Source organism: Carya illinoinensis, chromosome 13, assembly GCF_018687715.1.
Source record: "Carya illinoinensis cultivar Pawnee chromosome 13, C.illinoinensisPawnee_v1, whole genome shotgun sequence".
Lineage (NCBI taxonomy): Eukaryota > Viridiplantae > Streptophyta > Magnoliopsida > Fagales > Juglandaceae > Carya > Carya illinoinensis.
In genome coordinates, this window is record NC_056764.1 from 1,290,482 (window position 1) to 1,311,361 (window position 20,880).

The 20,880-nt window shown below is 34.2% G+C and overlaps 2 protein-coding genes and 2 pseudogenes across 2 annotated transcripts; 1 reads left to right on the forward strand and 3 right to left on the reverse strand.

Moving 5' to 3' along the window:
- Positions 1-831: 831 nt before the first annotated feature.
- LOC122292034 (two-component response regulator ORR9-like) lies at positions 832-2,428 on the reverse strand. Its single transcript, XM_043100203.1, has 5 exons — positions 2,027-2,428; positions 1,772-1,878; positions 1,595-1,672; positions 1,391-1,461; positions 832-1,270 (listed from the first exon to the last, which is right to left on the reverse strand). Exons 1-5 carry the CDS (start codon positions 2,127-2,129, stop codon positions 1,078-1,080), a joined length of 552 nt encoding a protein of 183 aa, XP_042956137.1. The 5' UTR covers positions 2,130-2,428; the 3' UTR covers positions 832-1,077.
- A 2,427-nt stretch (positions 2,429-4,855) lies between these two features.
- Positions 4,856-8,379, reverse strand: LOC122290775 (protein NRT1/ PTR FAMILY 5.4-like). Its single transcript, XM_043098410.1, has 5 exons — positions 8,176-8,379; positions 7,845-8,062; positions 7,506-7,757; positions 6,755-7,029; positions 4,856-5,879 (listed from the first exon to the last, which is right to left on the reverse strand). Exons 1-5 carry the CDS (start codon positions 8,294-8,296, stop codon positions 5,000-5,002), a joined length of 1,746 nt encoding a protein of 581 aa, XP_042954344.1. The 5' UTR covers positions 8,297-8,379; the 3' UTR covers positions 4,856-4,999.
- A 1,015-nt stretch (positions 8,380-9,394) lies between these two features.
- Positions 9,395-9,941, forward strand: LOC122292126 (annotated as a pseudogene).
- A 5,959-nt stretch (positions 9,942-15,900) lies between these two features.
- LOC122292127 lies at positions 15,901-17,983 on the reverse strand (annotated as a pseudogene).
- Between the last annotated feature and the right edge of the window lie 2,897 nt (positions 17,984-20,880).

Genomic DNA, 20,880 nt, shown 5'->3' on the forward strand with positions numbered 1-20,880 from the left:
TAATAGACTAAAATAATGAAGGAATTAAGAGACTCTTCCGCTGTGGGTTGGAATGCATTTGGTTATCCGAACGGTGCTCCCCATGACACTTTGTTTGCAAGTCAACAGGCATCCAGTGCTAAATAACATCTTCCTTTAATATTTGGCTACAAACTATTAACTAGATTAACTGGTATAGGAATTTGGGATCAGATTCTGCAAATACAGATGTAAAAACAAGAGAGGATTTTCTGTGTGTGTAGCCCAAAAGTTAAAACCACTACTCAACAGTAGAAAAGCAAAAAGGAAAAAGAAATACTGCCTGCCCTACTGCTCTTTTTCTTTTATATACTTTCCTTGTCCCCAGTACTTGCAGAGAAACTGCAGCAGAGAATGTTGAAGCCTAAAAGATTCGACTCGTGTAAGTAATTTCCTCTGCCTTTGTTTGTTTATTTCACCATTACCAATATCTCATCCTTTTTTTACTTTTGTTGGAATATATTCCTTGAACCAAGACATCACAGGCCTTTACCTGAACTTGCTTCAGGTACGTATAGCTTTCCCTTTAGTCATTGAACCTGGACTTGGGGCATTGTTGCTAACTGAGGTCTATCTATTTTCTTAATGGCATCGAGCCACAACACATCTCAGGCTCAAGAAATGTCATTTCCTCCACTCTCACAGTCATTTAATTAATTTGTTACGAGGACATGCTAGCAGGGTCAAGCATTGGACCTGGAAACTTTCAGAATTGATTTCAAGTTCTGACCCATCTTCAACCACATGAAGTTTCCTTACAGTTTGTACATGTTTGACTGGCAACATCATGCAATAAGGCAAAAAAAAAACATATTCTGTAAATCAGCCAGTAAAATTGAACCAATCTTTTTGTTTCAATTTACAATTAAAATAGCCAACCCAAATTCCTAAATATCTCTTTCTCCACTCTTTATGAATCAATACTTCTTTTGAGCCTCTTTAATCAGCCTTAGAAAAAGTACAAATAATAAGGATATAAATAATTAAAAGAGGGCTATGTTCTATGAGTCTGTAACTTGGCCTGCTACTGGTACCCTATATATTATTATCAAGTGATGTTTAGACCACTTCCAATCCGCCATAACTTGTTATTGTTCTGTCAGAAGAGTGCCTTTCTTCCACGCCATTTCTATTGTTAATGTTAGGTTGTGATTCCTTGGCTCTACACTTCAACAAATGGGGTTTAAGCTTATTCACATCAGATAATTGAACTGGTTTCAGGAAGAACTCCTCTGCTCCTTCTTCCAAGCATCTGACAAAACAATTAACCATGTTAGATTAAAAATTGAATCAAAACAATATTGATTTATCAATTTAAAATCATGTGAAGTTTTAGGAATTAAACTGAAGAAAATTTCTGTGGTTTCCTTACCTGTTAATCCTTGATGGAATATTATCCGAGGACATTATCACAACTGGAATATCTTTAAGAGATTCAGATTCCTGCAAATCAAATCAAATCCAAAATCAGATTGATTTTTATTCCAGAAAACTGTTCAGAGAACTGCAAATATCAACCCTAAATGATATAGCCTAAGGAAAAATCTGCAGTTGATTACATGCCAATGAAGCTTACCTTGATTTTTCTAAGGAGATCGTAGCCTGTCATTCCCGGCATACAATAATCTGTGATTATTAAATTGACATCTACATCCTATTTGAGCAAATATATCCGTAAGTTACTGGATGATAAGAGTTACAATCACAGAGAAAACATTAATACTTAACAAAATTTAGGGAGAAGATCATATACCTGGTGATGATCATTTGGAGAAACAGAGGGAGTAATGGATTCGTTATGTTCATCTTCATGAAAACCCAGGAAATCTAAAGCCTTGCTAACCGAATCCACTGCAGTAACTGTGGAAATAAAACATACCCAGAAAGAATAAGTAATCAAAATATCAGCCTTCTAACTACCAACTTCCTTATTTGCTTACTGATCTTGGTTCAATACAGAAACTTCTTTCTCAATACCAAAAGAACGAAGAGATGAAAGATAAATTACCTTGAAAAGAAGAGGTTTTGAGGAGCATCTCAATCAACTTTCGGTCAATGTTGCTATCATCAACAGCCAGAACATGGAATTGTGCATCTGTAGCCATACCCATGATTGTGGCTCGGATATATCAAAAGCAAGAACCCCAACAAAAGAAACAGATAAAGGAGATGAAGATGAAGAAAGCCTCAGCAAGGAGATATAAGAAAAGAACGAAGGGCGTGACTTTTAAATGGGAACCCATGAGGTGGTCAGAAAGAGAAGGGAATCCTCAAGGAAAATCTGACAGTTTGGAAAGCAAGATCCGACAGATTGCGTCAAGAATCTCCCGGATCTTCAAGGTTGATTTTTTGAAGAATAATTATATTTGAATTGGTAAACAAGCAAAGAAGGTGCTGTATTTTTCCCATTTTCATAATATTTCATTTGACTCTTTTGATAAGGTTGTCTTATTGGTGTCTTTTCGTTGCAGTTAGTAGGCACGAGTTGGAAGGCCTCCATGCACGTGCTGCATGACCAATTAACGTTTTAAATTCTTACCCATTTCCGCGTGGAAATTTCTTCTGTAGGTACAGTATCGGTCCTTTTTCCACTTCCCAGCGATCATCAATCTGTGGCCGAAGAAAAAACTAATATTGCAAAAGAGACTTCACATTGTTAACACATGGGTCCAGTAATTAAACTTTTGACCTCTGCTTATTATTCAAACGTCTAATATTAAAAGTGCTGAATCTTCGGCCAAATTAGATCAAGGAGATCAAGATCCCATTTCTTAAACGGATTCTCTGTTGTGATTTCAGCATTATTCTAGACTGCAGATTTTTTGTTACTTTAATCCACCAAAATAAGATGTGCTGCAATGACATTAGTCACTCGAAAGGATCAAAAGAAGTATTAAAAAAAAAAGAGATCTTGCTCGAAATTTGTATACTTCTTGGTCATATGCCTAAGAATTCATCCCAAGTTTCACTCTTTTTAGGGTTGATTTCAGTACAGAAAACAAAGGATAAGTGGAAGAATTTTTTTTTTCCCTCCTTTTTATGGGCAATAAAGAAGATATGTTGCTAAAGACAGAGTAATAATAATCAAAGGGTACCCCAGTCGGCCCCTCAATTCGTAGTAGTTTCTTCAATATGATCTCCATTGGCTTTAAGTAGCAGTAGCTGAAGAGAAATGTCTTGGAAGAGAAGCCCAAAGCCGAAGGGAATTTGCTTTGGTGGGGAGGACTGGGGAGGTAATGACAAGGCGACCCGCCGGCCCCATCAAATCCCCAAGAAAGATACGCTGACTCAGTAGCCACCTTCACCTTCGTACCAAACCACGTCTTCCTGCTCATCTACCAGGCCAGCCAGGTCTATTCTATTGCCTTTTCTCATTTACTTTCTCTCTCTTTCTTGACCATATATAATATATTTTCAAATTACGAATTTTTATCTTTTTATTTATTAAAAAAATCGATTAAAATTTTAAAATTATCTTAAATTTTATCATTTTCAATATCACTTACCATTTATTACATCATTAAAAATAATTTTTTAAAAAATATTTAAAATAAAGAGTATAATTACTTATATACATAACAATAATTCAGAAATGCCCAAATAGTAAGAGTTCAAAAATACAAAAACAGCATATGCATCATAGCTGATGTACATACAAAAAAATAAAAAAAACACAATTAAGATTCCTTCTAGATAGCCTTCTTCATTGCAGAACTTTTGGTTATATCATATTATCATCCTTGAGAAATGAGAATTCCTTCCAAGTTTTTTTTTTTTTTTTTTTTTTTTTTTTGTTTTCTCTCGAATAGTGTCACTATTTTTTCATGAAAATTAATGAACTCGCCCTTTTCGTATGTAAGCGTGAACCCTTGTCAAATCTGTCTATTGACATTTTAATGACTATTATCTAAGGGTGTTCAAACGGATACCGGACTGGATATCCGGATTTCCTTCTTACTATTTGAATTATCTTCATATGACAGAAAATTCAAATATTAAGAAGGAATGACTTTGTCCTAAAGATAGGACATGATTAAATCGTCCAAATACCCAATTTAATAATTTATGAGTATTCTCAATAAATTAGTCAAAACTAAATGATATTTTTTTATAAATGTTAAATAAATTTTAACTTTTAGCTATTCAATTCACATAAATTTTATATTAAAATAACTATTTCTTTATTATAAAATAATAAAATGATATAAAATAAATTTCATTTTGACTATTTACAAATAAATCTCCATATTAAATTATCCATTTTTTCATTATATAGTTTTAAAATAATTAAAAATTAAAAAATATTTAATATTTTTTTAACTATATATTAATTTATTTTATTTTATCACTTTTTACCATTTTATTATTTATTTTAATTGAGTTGTATGGAGTGGATTTTTCATAAAGAAATAATAAAGAGAGAAGTAATGGATAAAACAAACATTTGTTAAAGCTACAATAGCAAGCAAATTTAGAAATAGATTTGGTGTTTACTGTAGCTAAAGTCTAAATATTTAGATTTTGATTAATCTATTATGCTGATATTTTGGGATTTAATAGCTAAATAGGAGATGGATTTAACATTTAGCTAATCCATTAAGGATTCTGAGCTCCTATTGCTATTTCTTTTAGGTATTTGAATGAGGAAAACGTTTTAGTCACAAAAAAAATATAAAAATAAATTTATAAATTAACGTAGTTTAATGTGACATGTTAGATTATAAAATTGTATTTATTATAAAACAGATCTAACATATCATATAAAATTTTATAAATTTATTTTTATACTATCTCTTTATAACTATAGTAACGATTATATTATATATATAGTAACAAATAAAAAAGTCTCTCTAACACCATTTATTGCTATATCAAATGCTTATCTCCATTATACTATCGTAGTTGTTTGCTTTATATATATATAATTATAACCTAGTTTGTAAACAAGCCGAAACACATATATGCATGGGCCAATCCAGTCTCAAGATCGATCTCCAACCGAATACCCATTATAAACCAGCACTTCTGCCTGCCCATTGGCTTCGACCTTTTTGTAGACAAAGCGCACGGCATTCCATATATAAACACACAGACTAAAAGCACTCAACCCTGCCAGCACCCAGTAGAAATAATCGAGATGTGCACGATTCAGATTGTTGTCAAGCCATTTCTCACCACACCTTGCTGTGATTGCCTGCACAACAGATATAATAGCATTGGTTATGAAGCTTCCAACTCCAATCAAACTAAGATATGCTGCTGCTCCAATGCTCCTCATTTCCTCGGGCATCTGATCGTAGAATAGTTCTTGGAGTCCGACCACCGTGAATGCATCGGACACACCTAAAATTATATACTGTGGGAGTAACCACCAAATGGCCATTGGGACTATTGCTTTTGGGTTATCCAAGAGGTTGTTTTCTTTGGCAATGCTGACCCTTTCGGCTTCTACAAGAGCTGAAACAACCATGTTGAGAATGGAGAAAAATAGGCCAACCCCTATCCTTTGTAGCACAGTAATGCCTGATGGGTGTCCTGTAAATCTTCTGGCAAAGGGGACGAAAACTCGCTCGTAGATTGGAACGACGATTAGGATTGTGATGCCGGTAAGGCCTTGAAGTGATGCCGGCGGGAGCAGAAAATGGGATCCGATGGACCGGACCATCGTGCTGCCTTGCTTGATGAAGTAGGTGTGGAGTTGGGTTTGGACTACGTTGAAGATTATGCAGCTGAACCATATGGGGATAAGGCGGAGAACCAGCTTTACTTCCTCAACTTGGTTGAGTGAGCATAGCCTCCAAGGATTTCTGGTTTTGCTCGATGCATCAATGTGGTCGATGATCATTGCCTTGTCCAAAAACCTGTCATTTTCAACTAGTACTGATATAAACTTTTGGAAAATTAAGAGGACATGCAAAACTATTGTAAGATCATAAACTCGTGGAAGTACATAATATCAGGCATAGATTCCAAGTTTTCTGGCAGAAATTAATGATCATGGGTAAATATAAACACTATATAACTAAAGAAAACAAGAACAAGTTCTTCTCCACTACTCATAAAAAACCTCGACTTTCACGAATTTGGAATACAGACTAGTCCTTAATTTATGATTATGATCACAAGTTAGACTTGATGTTCTTAGATGGAAAAAGAGACGGCAGTGGGATTCAATGATCAAAAACATATGTCCAGAACCCCCTCAAAAAAAATTCTTTACAGAATAGTTGACGGATCTGATAATTGGACCCGACTCCTTCATCTATATCTAGACTATCAAATAAATAGCTTTCAATTGCAGTACTGTGCTGTGACAAGTCAAGACTTTATGTGCATAATTGCGCCTCAACAATTAAAGATTCGGTGAACAATTGCCAACCCAGCTAACATTTTCTATAGAAAAGGCGAAAAAATGCCCCCACGTTTGATTTACTCAAGAAGTGGCCTGTTAGGATAAGAGCCTGTGACTTTTTGCCACCTACGCACCATGTCACTCGAGGTTTTAGGCACGGAAAATGATAAGCTTACATTGATTAACAACTTGTATACTATTTCGTAATAAAATAATATTAGTTTAAATTTTATTCAGACTGTTTTTATGATTTGATGTTTTTAAATATAATAAACAAATATTATTATATTTAAAGTTATTTATAAGTTGTGAATGGTTTATTTGTCCATCATTACCCTTTGGGCACATCCACTCACCAGAAAGATAGCGTTGACTCATTAGTACCTGAATTGATCAGTTCTGGCGATAATCCGAGCGTTACGTTGACCATAGGCCCCGGAGCCACGCGTCTGGTCTCCACAGTAAAAATCCCAACCATCGCGCGTACCTTTCACCCGCCACTTTCGAGCTGCTGCGACGAACACCTGTACCACCGTCGTGAATGGGCTCCCAACGGGACCTTCCTTCCTGTACCTGTTGATTCCAAGTAAGAAGATTGCCAATGCCACTCCCAAAACTCCTAACAACACTCCAAAACCTAAGGTCCACCCAATATTGTCCTGCACAGTAAACACAACATTATGACATTTTTAGATTAATTCGATTTTGGAATGATTTACTTATTCTTGCTTTTTTGAAACAGAAAACAGGTACTGGAAACTGTTCTAAAATATTATCAATTTGAACCCAAAAGTAATACTCAAATCATTATGTTCACAAGACATTTTGATGATTTCTTGTAAAATTTCTAGGAATAATTTTTACTTTTTAAAAAAATAAATAAATAGTCACATCTAATATATATTCAAAAGAATTATTGTGTCTGCCGCATAACCAAAAGGAGATTCAATTTATGTGCACTACGTGAAAATTCAGTTTGTTCAAATTGAATCCAAATCAATCTAATCTAATTCTGGATATATATCAAATGCACGATTGGAGATGTCAAAACCAAAAAAGGTGCAAATTAAGATTGTTCACAGAAAGGATTTAAAGGGAAAGAAGATTGTGTTGGTCGGAGGGAGAATTTTGTTACCTGCAGATAGATTATCACCAGCGTGGCGGCAGTGGCGGCAGCCACTATGCCCAAATACCACCAGTTGAAGAAGGAGCTCTTCTCTGTTCTCTGCTCCGGCGAGTCCTCGTCGAACTGGTCTGCCGCAAAGGTTTGCACGCACGGCTTGTGCCCGCCTTCACCGACGGACAATATGTAAAGCGCTATGAAAAACGAAGCTTCGCGACTATGCATAGGTATCACCGATACCGACAAGGTCAACAGAAACGTTCCCTGCGGCAAAAGGAAAAGCCATGGTCAAACACAGGATGTTCAGTTCATTTATGGGTATTTAGTTGTTGTTTTAGATGAAGTAATTACCAGAAGAAAGGTGACCGAAGAGATGAGAATGGTCTTGAAGCGCCCCAAAAAGGAGTCTGCGACGAAAGCTCCGAGCACCGGAAAGAGTGTTGAGACACCAACCCACGTGTTGACGTTCTTAACTGCGGTGGCCGTAGGTTGATGGAGTTCTGTTATGAGGTAAGTGATGAGGTTTCCGGCCACGCCATAGAACGCAAATCGTTCTGCCACCTCAACAACTGCAAACAGAGAAATTAACAAGTTTGAGGAGGAAATCAATTTTTTTGTTTTAAAAGAACAAAAAGCAGAAGAAGAAGATGACGATGATGGTGAAATTAAAAGAGAGAATTACATATGATGAAAATGGCAGCATTCCAGCCACCCCTGGAGGATCTTTGCTGGGTGGAAACCTCCTTTGCATCTTTGTGATCAACATTTTCAATGATCAACTCTGGCACTGCAGGGCTATCCATGGTATGCTAGCTGGTGAAAGAAATTTCACATGATCTGAGAGTTTTTGGCACATGGATCCCCCACATATATATACGGAGTCACGGACGAAAGTCCGAGAACCGAAGCACAGACTCTCCGTCTCTCTTTGCGTTGCCATGAACACGTGGACGCACGTTCAGTGAATCAATGGTTAATAATTTATATGTATTATGTATGCTAGATTTAATAATTTTAAGCTTCGCAATTCGCACCTTGAACAGATAAAAAATATGGGTTTTGCTACGTAAAGTCGTCACATATAGTCGATATACAATCGACTATACGGAATGAATAAAAAATATATATATAAAAAATTATTTTATATTCAAGGGGACCTACATGAATTATAAAAAATTATAAAAATAATTTTTTTTTTTTCATATAGGTCTGTATTAATTTTTTTTTACAACCGACTGCACGCCAACTGCATCTGCCGACTGCAAAAAGTATTTCTCAAAAAATATTGAATAATGCTAGACTTAGTGTGCGTAAATCGCACATATTTTGTTTTTAAAAAATAAAATAAATTTTTTTGTAAATTTTAAATTTATCTAAATAGTAAGCAAAATCTACGCATTGAACGTATTATTTCTCAACGTATAAATTATTTTGAAGAGTTTGCCTTTCAAGGCACATACTTGAAGGCAAAATCAAAATTTTTACAATTTAGGTATTGTTTGGATAGTGAGATAAAATGAGATAGTTTTAGATAAAAATTAAAAATTGAATAAAAGTTAAATTATTTATTATATTTTATGTGATAATTTGAAAAAATTTATAATAATAAAAAAAATGAAACGGTTCTTATATCTAAACAGATCTTAAAGTCAATCTTTAAGAATTTGAGTATTTTCTAAATAGTAAAAAGATTTGAATCTATAATATCTATACAGATCATTTATTGTTTTTATCTACAATCCTTAGGCCTACAACCCGGCATGGTAAGGCCAATTTTGTACCCGACCCGACCCACAAGACTTCATTTTAGGAGATAATCCGGACGAACTCGACCCGAACAAAACCAAATCGGGTCGAACCATATAACCCAACTTTAAAAACAATGGCATTTTTCCATATGTATGAAACAAAAACTTATTCACTCCAAAGGATGTCCGGAGAGAAAACAGGTAGAGATGAGTCGGGTGGACGATGCTAGTGGTCACCTACTTCTATGAGCACAACCATCCGTGGTCGACTTCTAGAAACCACTACTCAACGAACAAACCCGTAAAGCCTGAAACCGTCGTAAGCGCCAAGCCCAAGTTGGAGGAGAAGTTTGCAGATCTAGAGGACGAGTCGTCTTTGATGGCAAGCGACAAGTTCAGTTGGTTCGGCAACATGGAGACGACATCTTCGACAGTGCTTGAGAACCCCATTTTTGCGGAGAGGAATTCAGGCGACACCGACGTGGCAATGTTTTTCCCTATGAGGGAGGAGGACAAGTCGCTCTATGCCAATTTGGAAGAGCTGCCGGAGTGCTCCGTCGTCTTCCACGGCATGGGACCACGACTCGAGATCTATGTATCTGAACCCACCCTAACACGTCCCCTCCCTCCAGTTTGTCGTGCTCCATGGAAGATAAACTATGTGCATACACCCGAGCAGTTTCCCACTTTCCTACAGTAGTTAAAGAGGTAAAAATTCCAATCCTCATATTGACTTTTTATCATATATACACGATTTCATGAACTTGTTTAACTATCAAGTTCCTCATTCTTGCAGTTTAAATGGAGGAATGGTTGGTTCTACTCACTCTCGGAGAAGGCAATAGCAAAAAGAAAACCTAATTCATGTCCACTGCATATATCATGGCTCAAAGAATTGAAAATTGTCTAGAAAATGCAACTCTCATGTTGTGGCTCAAGAATCTATTGTAGTTCAGGCGAGCTTTGGTTTGGTTTTTCTTCACCTATTTTGGTTTTGATTGACTTTCGAGCAAATCCATTTCCTGATGATTGAGTTTTGTGTAAAGGAAATCGCATCTCAGGACTGGTTGAGCTTTAAATACTTGGAGTCTTGGAGGCTCCGATTTGAGAAAATTGAAGGTTGTTGGTAGGTTGAACAATAAAATTGAACTCGTCTTTTTATCGGATCAGTGAACTGATGATTTATAACTCATTATCTACCGGGTTGATTTGATTCAGGTCACTCAATTTGTCGGGTCATATGCACAGGCCTAACAATCCTTAGTTTCAATTAATGCCAAAGCCTAATTAAAATATGTAAGTTTAATTGTAATTAGTATTTGTCCAATAATAGAGATCACATGATCGTGTCATATTGTAGTTTCAAATCTCTTGGAAAGAAAAAACCATATTGATAGAAATCATAACCTTTATTTTTTACTAGTGGTTGTACTATATTATTTGAAGATTATAGTTCAGATGATTCTTTTGACGTGACATCAATACTACATGATTCATTAATATATATATTCAAAACAATGGCACACCTAGGTATACATTGGGAGGGCCATTCTCCCCCCCCACCCCCCCCAAAAAAAAGTTTTTTCAAAATTTAAAATCTTCCTTAGTTTTTATTAATACTCTTATAAATATAAAAAATACCTTCCAAAAAAAATTTATAATCATCAGAATTTCAATATATTTAGAAATGCATCTCTCTAATTTTTTTCCTATAGTCTCAAAATTTTGTATAATTTCTATATACTATCTATTTATAGGGATGTGTCCTCACCAATATTAAATTAAAACTAAGTTTAAGAGAAATAATAAACTTATTAATATGAATCTCAAAATATTTTGTTAAACAATATTAGACTTCTTAATATGAAAATATAAGAAAAATCATTTAAACTTAATTATCTATATGAAAAATAATTGAGAAGTTTTATCCTTTAAAATTCATTAAATAAGAAGTAATTTATTTAAGGTTTCAATTATAACATTATATACTTAATGTGGTATGAAAATATCTAAATTTTAAATGACACTTGATAAATTAGCTTATCTACTAGAATAAAAGATATCATTTTAAAAGATCAATTGATAATTTTTACAAAAATAAATTCTAAATATTTCATTACAAAAATAATCATTGATGAATATTATTTCATAAAACATTATCATCAAAAATCTAAATTACATATTAAATTGTGTTTTTATTATTTGATTTGATAAACTAGCTTATCTACTAGAATAAAAGATATCATTATAAAAGATCACTTGATAATTTTTACAAAAATAAATTCTAAATATTTCATTACAAAAATAATAATAAATAAATATCATTTTATAAAATATTATCGTCAAAAATCTAAATTACATATTAAATTGTGTTTTTATTATTTAATTTTTATGTATATGTAACAACTATTGAGATAATTTTATATATAATTATGTTTTTATAATTTTTAATCTCTTTTTATTTTACATAACTGTATCGTACGAAAGTCGGCCCCTCCTAAAGATATTGCTGATTCAGCTACTGATTCAAAATAAAAGAACTTCCAAAATTACAAAAAAACAAAGGTTGAAATCTTATCTTATCTATACTGCTTTTATGTTTTTATTTTTAAATTAAAATATCCACGTTTTAATACAAAATTCAGAACTATATATCTATATATTAATGCTAACTGGGTTTGCCGACGGTAATAATTAGCAATTTATAAGATAACCATTTGCTTCATGCATTCCAAAGCCATCCACTAAAAGATGGTGCTTTCAAAGTTTTGCCGACGTTGCTTTACATCTTTGTGTTTGACTTTAGAGGGTGGCGATGATTTAGATTTTAGGCACATTACAATGAACATTAAAAAAATAAAAAAATAAAAAATTGACAGTAATTTATTACTTTCTGTTTTTGAAAACAACACATCCACTAAACTCTCTAAAAATCAAACAGATAGAAAAATCAATTCCACTGACCTCAAAGACATTACCAAGCCTAGCTATTGCACAACATATATACATTATATATATATAGGTAGCCTATCCCACTTTGCTTCTTTTATTAATCAAATCAATTACATCAAGTAGCTCAGTCGATAGACCCTTTATAAAGTTCTCCCTACCGCAAATTTCAGCACACGACATGTATTTTTTTGCCTTTTACATCCGAAGATCTCGCCACCATGTCATTTTATATATATCTCTCTATCTCTAAAGAAGATGGAGTTTTTTTAAAAAAATGGTCAAATTGATTTAGTTTAGAGATCAAATACTTTAGTTATAAATAGATTACATAAAAGTAATTTCACAAATTGACGTAGCTTGATATGGTTCGTTAGATTATAAATTATTTTAATTGTAAAGTAGGTATAACAAACTATGTAAATCCACGTCAATTTATGTAGTACTTCTTTTAGTTTACATTGAAAAGATTATTGTGATCAGGTGTTGGTTTCTTTTTCTTTAGACAGTGTTAATATTGGTATCCTTGAATTTTTTTTTTCCTGAGTAAACATATTGTAGATATATTTAACAGTTACATGATATAATAGTCAACATGGTGGGAGACCCCAACATTCAACCTAAGCCAACAAATACAACACAAGAAATAAAAAAAAAAAAAAAAAAAAGAGCAGACTATGGGGTTGACCCCCACCCATTTTCTTCCAGAGGAAGCTGCTTAATGATACAGTCCCTTGAATTTAATACAGGCACTTAAGACCTTATTTTCCCAAGGCTATATTTTCTTTCTTTTCTGAAAACAACAGATCCCCCACTAAACCCCTCAAAAATCAAAAGGAAAATCAATTACACTGACCTCAAAACATGCACAATAATATTATTGCACAATATATATTGGTAGGCTATCCACTCTTCTTCTTTTGTAAATCAAATCAATTACATCGAATAGTTTGATCGACCCTTCAAAAAGTTTAAGTTTTCCCTCGTCCACAAATTTCAACATATGACATACTTCTTTTCTTTTACATCTGAAGATCTCACAACTATCATGTAGAGCTAGTAATGCTTTAACCACAAAGAGATCTCACAAAAATAAATTTATGAACTAAATTTAGTTGATGTGTTATGTTAGATTATAAACTTACTTTTAGTATAAAATAGATCTAACATATCATATGAATCTATATTAATTTTTGGACTATTTGTAACTGTAGCATTTCTCTAGCTTATAATGTGTTACCTTTAAGCTGAAACCATGTCATATTTGTGTAATTGAAGTTCTGCAGATGATGGAGTTTATAACAAAATGTTAAGCTGAGTAAGAACTTCAAAATTAGCATGCAGATGATAAAATGGTCAAATTAATTTAGATTATAGTAAAAGGACTCTCTGTCAGGTGATGGTTTCCTTTTTCTTTGGGCAACGCTTATATTGATATGCTTGAAATTTTAAATGCAGGTTAAGATCTTATTTTGTATTCTATGCTTCAAGCGTTTGTGCATACCTCTGTAAAAGGTATCTCAAAGTGGAGGTCAAACTGAGTTGATGGCCCACACCAAAAGGCCCGTGTCTATTAAATAATCACTCTCCTTGGTTAGAAAAATTCATGAACTAAACTAAAAAGTAGTGCTGGACCCTACAAGAGGAAAGTTGTTTTATAGCCTAGCATCAATATTTAATTAAATGATATGCGCACACATCAGCGTGACACAATTTTCCAAACCATACATGACTGTCCAAAAATCCTTAGTATGAAAGTTAGGGCCTTAGGCTTTAGCTGCTCACGGTCTCTAAGAAGGGTGTTCATCACTGGCATTACAAACTAACATAATCCAATGTAGAAATTACATAATATTTTCATTTCTGAATTGGCACCCTAAAGGAGCTCCATGACACTCTCCGGCAAACTTTTGATTACATTGAGTTGCAGAAGGGGACAATGCACACTGTGTTCCCAGATACTTGGGCAACATCTCCCCACATAATGCCTGACATGACAAACCCATACACAAACTGGCTGCACGGATACTGTACTGAGGTTTAAGTACTGTTTCTAGTTGTAGCTGTTAACCATCAATCTTGCCCCCCCAAAAAAAGGAAAGGAAAATCACTGTTTCTTAGTTTCTGATTCTTAGCGGTTATACACTGCACATGCACAAGGTATTTGCTGCATATCTGCCCCATTAGTCCTCAGAGCACTTAATGACTTAAATCAATCAAAGCAACATCTATAGGGTCCATCATCACAATGTGGGGTTACAAAACAACTTTCCATTGATGATCTATGCATTACATTACCTTCCTGTCTGCCAGAACATTCTTGATAAAAATGGCATCCAAATTCTAAGGTCCAGGGGCAAGTTCATGTACCTAAGAAGATCGTGTGTGTATAGAAGATCTGCTGGACACAAATGTGAAAGAAGTTGAGAGAAAGAGACAGGCATTGCCATTCGCTTTTTCTTGAATTTGAATGTTGGGTTTCTACGCTTGATATGCCTTGAACATGTTCCACAGTCCGTTTACTCGGCAAGTCTAGGAGGGCTGCATGCACAGAAAGCTGCTGCCCCACCAGATATGTGCGCGCTCGAGATAGTGTGTTCTGAACCAACTACACTATGGACATCGAGATTATTCGAGAGAATTTCTCTTACAATCTCGAGTTTTGCTTGCAAGATACCACCTTCCCAATTGCACATCTAGAAAGCTCTAGACCAAGATTATGTTACTACGAAACATCAAACCAAGGACAATCTGCAGTGTTGAAATCAGCTGTCAAAATCTGCTGTGGTTAATATACAACATTGTTGAGTACAAATCTAGTGGCTTGAAATTTTGAGCAAGGAAGTGGATAACTCAGTGAGTCTGTTCTCATATACACTGAGTGTAAGAATGATATTATAATCAGCAAATCATCCTCCACAAGCCGTGCAGCATCAATAGTAGATTATGATAGGTGCTCAACTTCATTAAACATAAACTTGATTGGCAATCGAGCTTGTATCATAGTAAATGGAGGGCTGCCGAATTTGATCAGGCTCGCCTTATCTAAATGCGAAGCGAATCTACAGTGTCTACCTAATATTTAGAAAGCTTTGACCTTCAAGACTTATAAAGGCTGCGTATCTACCGCAAAAACTCTCCATATGGATATGCGCTCCTACTCCAGAAAGTAGGTTTCAATGAATGATACGTACATTGTTGGGATTGATTCTCATGATCATTTTAGTAGTTTGTAATTATTTCTTTTACATAATCTTTCGGGGAATGCATGCAATTGCAAGGTTGGAGATGCGCATATTTACAGTGAGTGATGTCATGTCTAGCTTGGTTGCGTTTGTTGCTCCTATCATTAGAATGAATCTGGACAGTCTTAGGTAATCAACGCTCCAATTTCTACCTATTTTCACCATTCAAATCATAACAATTACGAACTTTCTACACATCCAAATCCTTGGTTAAACAATATATTATATCCTAAATGTCCCATCTAGTGGAGAATTAAGTGAGGGCTGAATCGGCTGTAATGATAATTTTTCATTTTATTTCCAACAACCCGAGAGTCCTGGATATTAAAATGATAATCTCACCGCAGGCCTCATGTACGAGTCATAAGCACTATTCGGGCCTCTGTTAGATTTCACTATAAAATTTCCAAGGTAAATTGGAGTTTAAATCTATCTTCATCTCATAATGTGGAAGAGGTTGTCTGGAAATGTACATTAAATAAAAACTAGTTTAAAGAGAGATGCAGATTGTTTTGGAATTGGTACATATAACATATACTATGGCCCTGTGGGTCTCGTGATGCCTCCCCATCCCGGCATCCATTGACAAAACAGAGTTCTGTATCTCCTGGAACATCATCCCCCTCAACCTTTTTGTACACAAAACCCTTAGCAATCCATACATAAACACAGAAATTCAAAGCACTTAATCCAGCCAGCACCCAATAAAAGCAATCAAGGTGTGCTTGGTTAAGGTTGCCACCAAGCCATTCTTCCCCAGCACTTGAACTAATAGCCTGAACAACAGAAATAACAGCATTGGTAACGAAAAATCCAACTCCTACAACACCAAGGTATAGTGCTGCTCCTAAGCTTCTCATTGCCTCCGGCATTTGGTCATAGAAAAGTTCTTGGAGCCCAACAACCGTGAACAAATTGGACAAACCAAAAAGCATATATTGTGGTAACATCCACCACACCTTCATTGGTACTATTGCTTTGGGGTTGTCCGCGAGCTTATGCTCTTTTATAATGCTGATTCTTTTGTCCTTAACTAGAGCCGAAACAACCATAGTTAATATGGAGAAAAAAAAAACCAGTGCCTATCCTTTGTAGCATAGTTATGCCGGACGGCAGTCCTGTGAATTTTCTAGCCAAGGGGATGAAAATCCGGTCATAGATAGTTATAATGCTTATGGTTGTTAGGCCAATAAGAGCTTGAAATGACGCTGCGAGGAGAGCAAAATGTGGTCCAATGGATCGGTTCATTGTGCTGGCTTGCTTGGTGAAGTAGGTTCCGATTTGGGATTCGACTACGGCATACATTAAGCAACACAACCATATGGGTATAAGACGCAAGACAAGCTTCACTTCTTCAACTTGGTTTAAAGAGCATAGCCTCCAAGGATCTCGGATACTTCTCGAGGCATCGATGTTGTCAATTATCATTGCCTTGTCCAAAAATCTGCTCCTTTTTTATTTGTGAGACAATTATAAAGTAGGATTATCAACTCTAAGAAAAGAATAAACTGTTGTTATATAGTAAATGATAAGAGATGCAATCATTTTTTATATAATTATATTTTCAATTATGGGTATTTTTATAAAATAATTTATAAAAGTATTATCACTTTACATAAATATTCTCACTTTAAAACACAGTGCAATTGTGCCCACATTCCTAGAGTTGCATGATTTTTTAGTCATAAATTTTTTTGGGGGTGAGAAGCTATTGAAAAACCACTAAAAAATCGTAATGAATTTTTGTGGAATCGGATTATCAAATCTGCAGGCTCCACACAAAAAAGCCAACATATATATGTGATTAAGGGCAAAATGAGGGGACAAATTAGCATTTTTCTTGAATGCTGTGATTAAGGTTGGGTTTGAATTTTAAATATATTTAAGAATATATATAAATAGTAGTGAAATAATTTATAAATAATATTGAAATAGTTGAGAATATCTGACAGTAATTGTATTATATATAGGGCCTAAAAAAAATAGTGATAATTGTTGGGAGTATAGCCTCACAGAGTTAAAGTCCAAAGAAGAACAAGTAAAAATAGAGAAAGAAGAGAAGATGAATTAGTTTCTGTTAATTCTGTTATTAAGTTTCTATTGTTCTATAAATACAGCTTGACACTTTGTAAATAATTCATTCCATTTTCACTTCTCATTCTTTTCACCAAGTTCTCAATTAAGCCTTCATCAAGTTCTTGACAGCAATTAATCAACATTCTTGAATTTGTATAGGAAGAAATAATTGACAAGGTGATAGCTAACTAGCTAGCTTTACCGTAAGGTATATGACGGAGGACAAAAGGATGGTCTTGAATCGACCCAGTAAGGAATCAGCAATGAAGGCTCCAAATATGGGCATGAGACATGATACAGCAACCGAGGTGTTGACATTCTTAGATGCCGTTGGAATCGATTCGTGGAGTTCATTCGTGAGGTAGGTAATGAGGTTCCCGGACAAGCAATACAATGTAAATTGCTCTGCCATCTCAACAACTGCAAGCAGAACATCAAGAGATCAATAATTATTAAGAAGGTGAAGCGCCGCCCGAAGATGCCAGAAGAATCGAGGAATTAGTTGTTTTTAGGGTTATAAATAAACCAGTCTGTTCGATAGTCTGCTCGGTACTCATTCAGTTAAATTCAAATCGAACTCAACTTGTAAAAAAAAAAAAATTCGTTCGTAAAAGTAGATATCCATTCCATTTGTAAATGACACATATTCGAAAAAACTCGACTCGACTCAGTTAAGACTCGTTTATGCTCAAGTCGACTCGTTAGCTCGACTCAATTAAAACTCATTCATATATTGATAAATATATACATACATTTATGCATGCATATATGTATTACCTAATAATATAAGTATACCACTTTTATAATTAAATATATAATATATATTTTAATTATTTATGTTTATATAGTGAATATACTTCATATATATATATTTTATAATTTGTATGATAATTAGTCGATAAAATTTAATAATTTCATATACTAGTATGTGGAAACCATATATGAATAGATATATGTTATCATATTAAGTGTATGTATTAATAATATATATAAGCATATAATATATTATTTTTTTAGATAAATATTAACTAGTTAGATATTAATTATTTATAAATTTTTTAAAATTTTATAATTTAATAAATATTCTACTTGTTAGTTGTATAAATTCAATATTAGTTCTTTTATTTATTTATTTATTTTATTAATTATTAAATCTTATTCTAAAAACAAAAAAAAAAAAAACAATTTAAGTTTGAGCTCGGCTCAAGCTTTTTAATATCCGTCAAATGTTTTTTGGTGATTCTAATCTTTTTATCTTCATAACTTATTTTGGTCGGGTTAATATTTATCTCTCGAGTTAGAAACCCTATTTGCTTATCTTTTTTCATTTTTTTTTTATTTCAATTATGATTGTGTTTGTTCTATTAGTTAAATTTTGAATCTTTTTTTCTGTCAATGAGTAAGTTGCACAATCCAAAAATCGAATTTGAATAGACGATTCGGAAATAATTTGATTATGGATTATCGAATTTTTTCAAGGTTTCGAATCCCTCTCTTTCTACTTTTTTCAATAACTTAGTATTTTTTTTTTTATCTTTTAATTTCAACAAGTCTTTTTTATTATTTAATAGTTAAAGATGTGGAATAGATATGTATGCTGCGTTTGGAAAGGATGAATCGCTCATGAAAAGGAATATATTGATTCTCTCCCAATTGGTTGGACCGTAGGTGTGATGATTTACTTCACGGGCGAGGTCTCTAGTTCAAGTCTAGGATGGCACAGCTGCGCCAAGTAAAAGAATAGAAGAAGCATCTGACTCCTTCATGCATGCTCTAGATAAAAATTATTCAACAGGCTCTAGAAGGAATTTCAGGGGGGTCCTATGAGAATTTAGAAATTCTTTGTGGGATAAATTCAAACTCGAGTTCGAGTTAAGAGTTTAATTTATCGAGTCGAATTAAAAAAAAAAAAAATCTCGAATTCGGATTCAAGATCGAGTTTGAGTATTTTGAATTAGGCCGAACTCGACAAATCAAAAATTAGCTCGACTCAACTTAATTACAGTCCTAATTGTCTTATAGGTTATGAATATGGCGGCTTTCCAACCACCCCTAGCGGGTTTATGTTGTCTAGAGACCTCCCTCCTGGATTCTTCATAGCCATTTCCAACCTGCATGACTAGCTATGTTAGCAGAGACGTTACAAAAGGCCTGAGAGATCGATCGATGTAAAAGATGTGGACTCTAGAATGCAAGAGGAAAATTAAATAGATTCGATGGTGCATTTTTAATATATCTATATATATACCACTTTCTCCTTGACATTTATTAGGGTCATCAAGACGGAATCTGCTTGTGCAGTAACTTTTTTAGTCGTCTTAATTAGTCATAATTAGACACATAATTCAATGAAACGGATATATAAGTTGGGATTAATTAATGCATCCTGGGTTATCTGCATGAAATGACTGATGAGTCGATGACAAATAAATCAGAGGTGAAAGCAAGAAAAACCCTGAACATTTACAGGTATAATTAGACAGATATTCACCTCGAAAGGGCAAAACAGAGCATTCGAGGCGACTAACGGTGCCATCTTGATTTGTGTCTAGTCCTTAGCCGCTTCTTCAGGATATATGTGTATACGCGCACGGTACTGGCGGCGGGTGCCCAACAGAATAGAGCAAGAACCAGTTAAACTTATAGAAAACATCCGCGAAAATTGTGTGAAGAGTCCCGTACGTTAGAAGCCTTGGATACTCGGCACAATGATGAGAATATATATTAGAGCAGACACTTTGATTACATTCTCTGTTGTGTTAAAATTCCTTTCTCTGTTGTGTTGAAGTTCCATTCACTTCAGAAGCCCCATAGCCATGGCTGTTAAATATGTGCAGTAAAAATATGGCAAGATTTCTCCCTCGTTTAAGCATAAGCCTTACTTACAGAGTCTGCAATTGACGGAGGCGGTTGATCAACTTTTATATGCAAGATGACAAAAGGTATTTACAGTCGCATTGACTTTAAGTAGATGCAGCATGCATGCATTTACTAAAGATTAGTCGCCTATATGCATTTACAGTCGCACTAAATGCAGCATGCATGCATTTAATAGACGAACAGACGAGAGAGAATAAAACTCCATATGTGCGGGCATTGCCTTGGCACATAATCTTCTAATGCACCTCTCTCTCTCTCTCCCTCAATTTTATTTATTGTCGTACTACATAAATATTGTATAATTTTTTTTAAAAAAATAAATTAATATGAAATTAATATAAAAAAATTAATTTTTTAATTATAAATTTTATTTTTTTTTAAAATAAATATACAATATTTATACACGACTGTATATAACATTCCTTTAATTTACAAACATATCAAGTTAAAAGCTTTGCCAAATTTTGTCAATGCAGCTGTGTGAACGTA

Coding starts and splice junctions, on each gene's coding strand:
- LOC122292034 (XM_043100203.1), bottom strand. CDS start 2,129: ATGGGTATGGCTACAGATGCACAATTCCATGTTCTGGCTGTTGATGAT. Junction 1,462..1,594: donor ATCTCCTTAGAAAAATCAAG/GTAAGCTTCATT, acceptor TTTGATTTGCAG/GAATCTGAATCTCTTAAAGA. Junction 1,271..1,390: donor ATTCCATCAAGGATTAACAG/GTAAGGAAACCA, acceptor TTGTTTTGTCAG/ATGCTTGGAAGAAGGAGCAG.
- LOC122290775 (XM_043098410.1), bottom strand. CDS start 8,296: ATGGATAGCCCTGCAGTGCCAGAGTTGATCATTGAAAATGTTGATCAC. Junction 8,063..8,175: donor TGCTGCCATTTTCATCATAT/GTAATTCTCTCT, acceptor CTCTGTTTGCAG/TTGTTGAGGTGGCAGAACGA. Junction 7,030..7,505: donor TGGTGATAATCTATCTGCAG/GTAACAAAATTC, acceptor TTTACTGTGCAG/GACAATATTGGGTGGACCTT.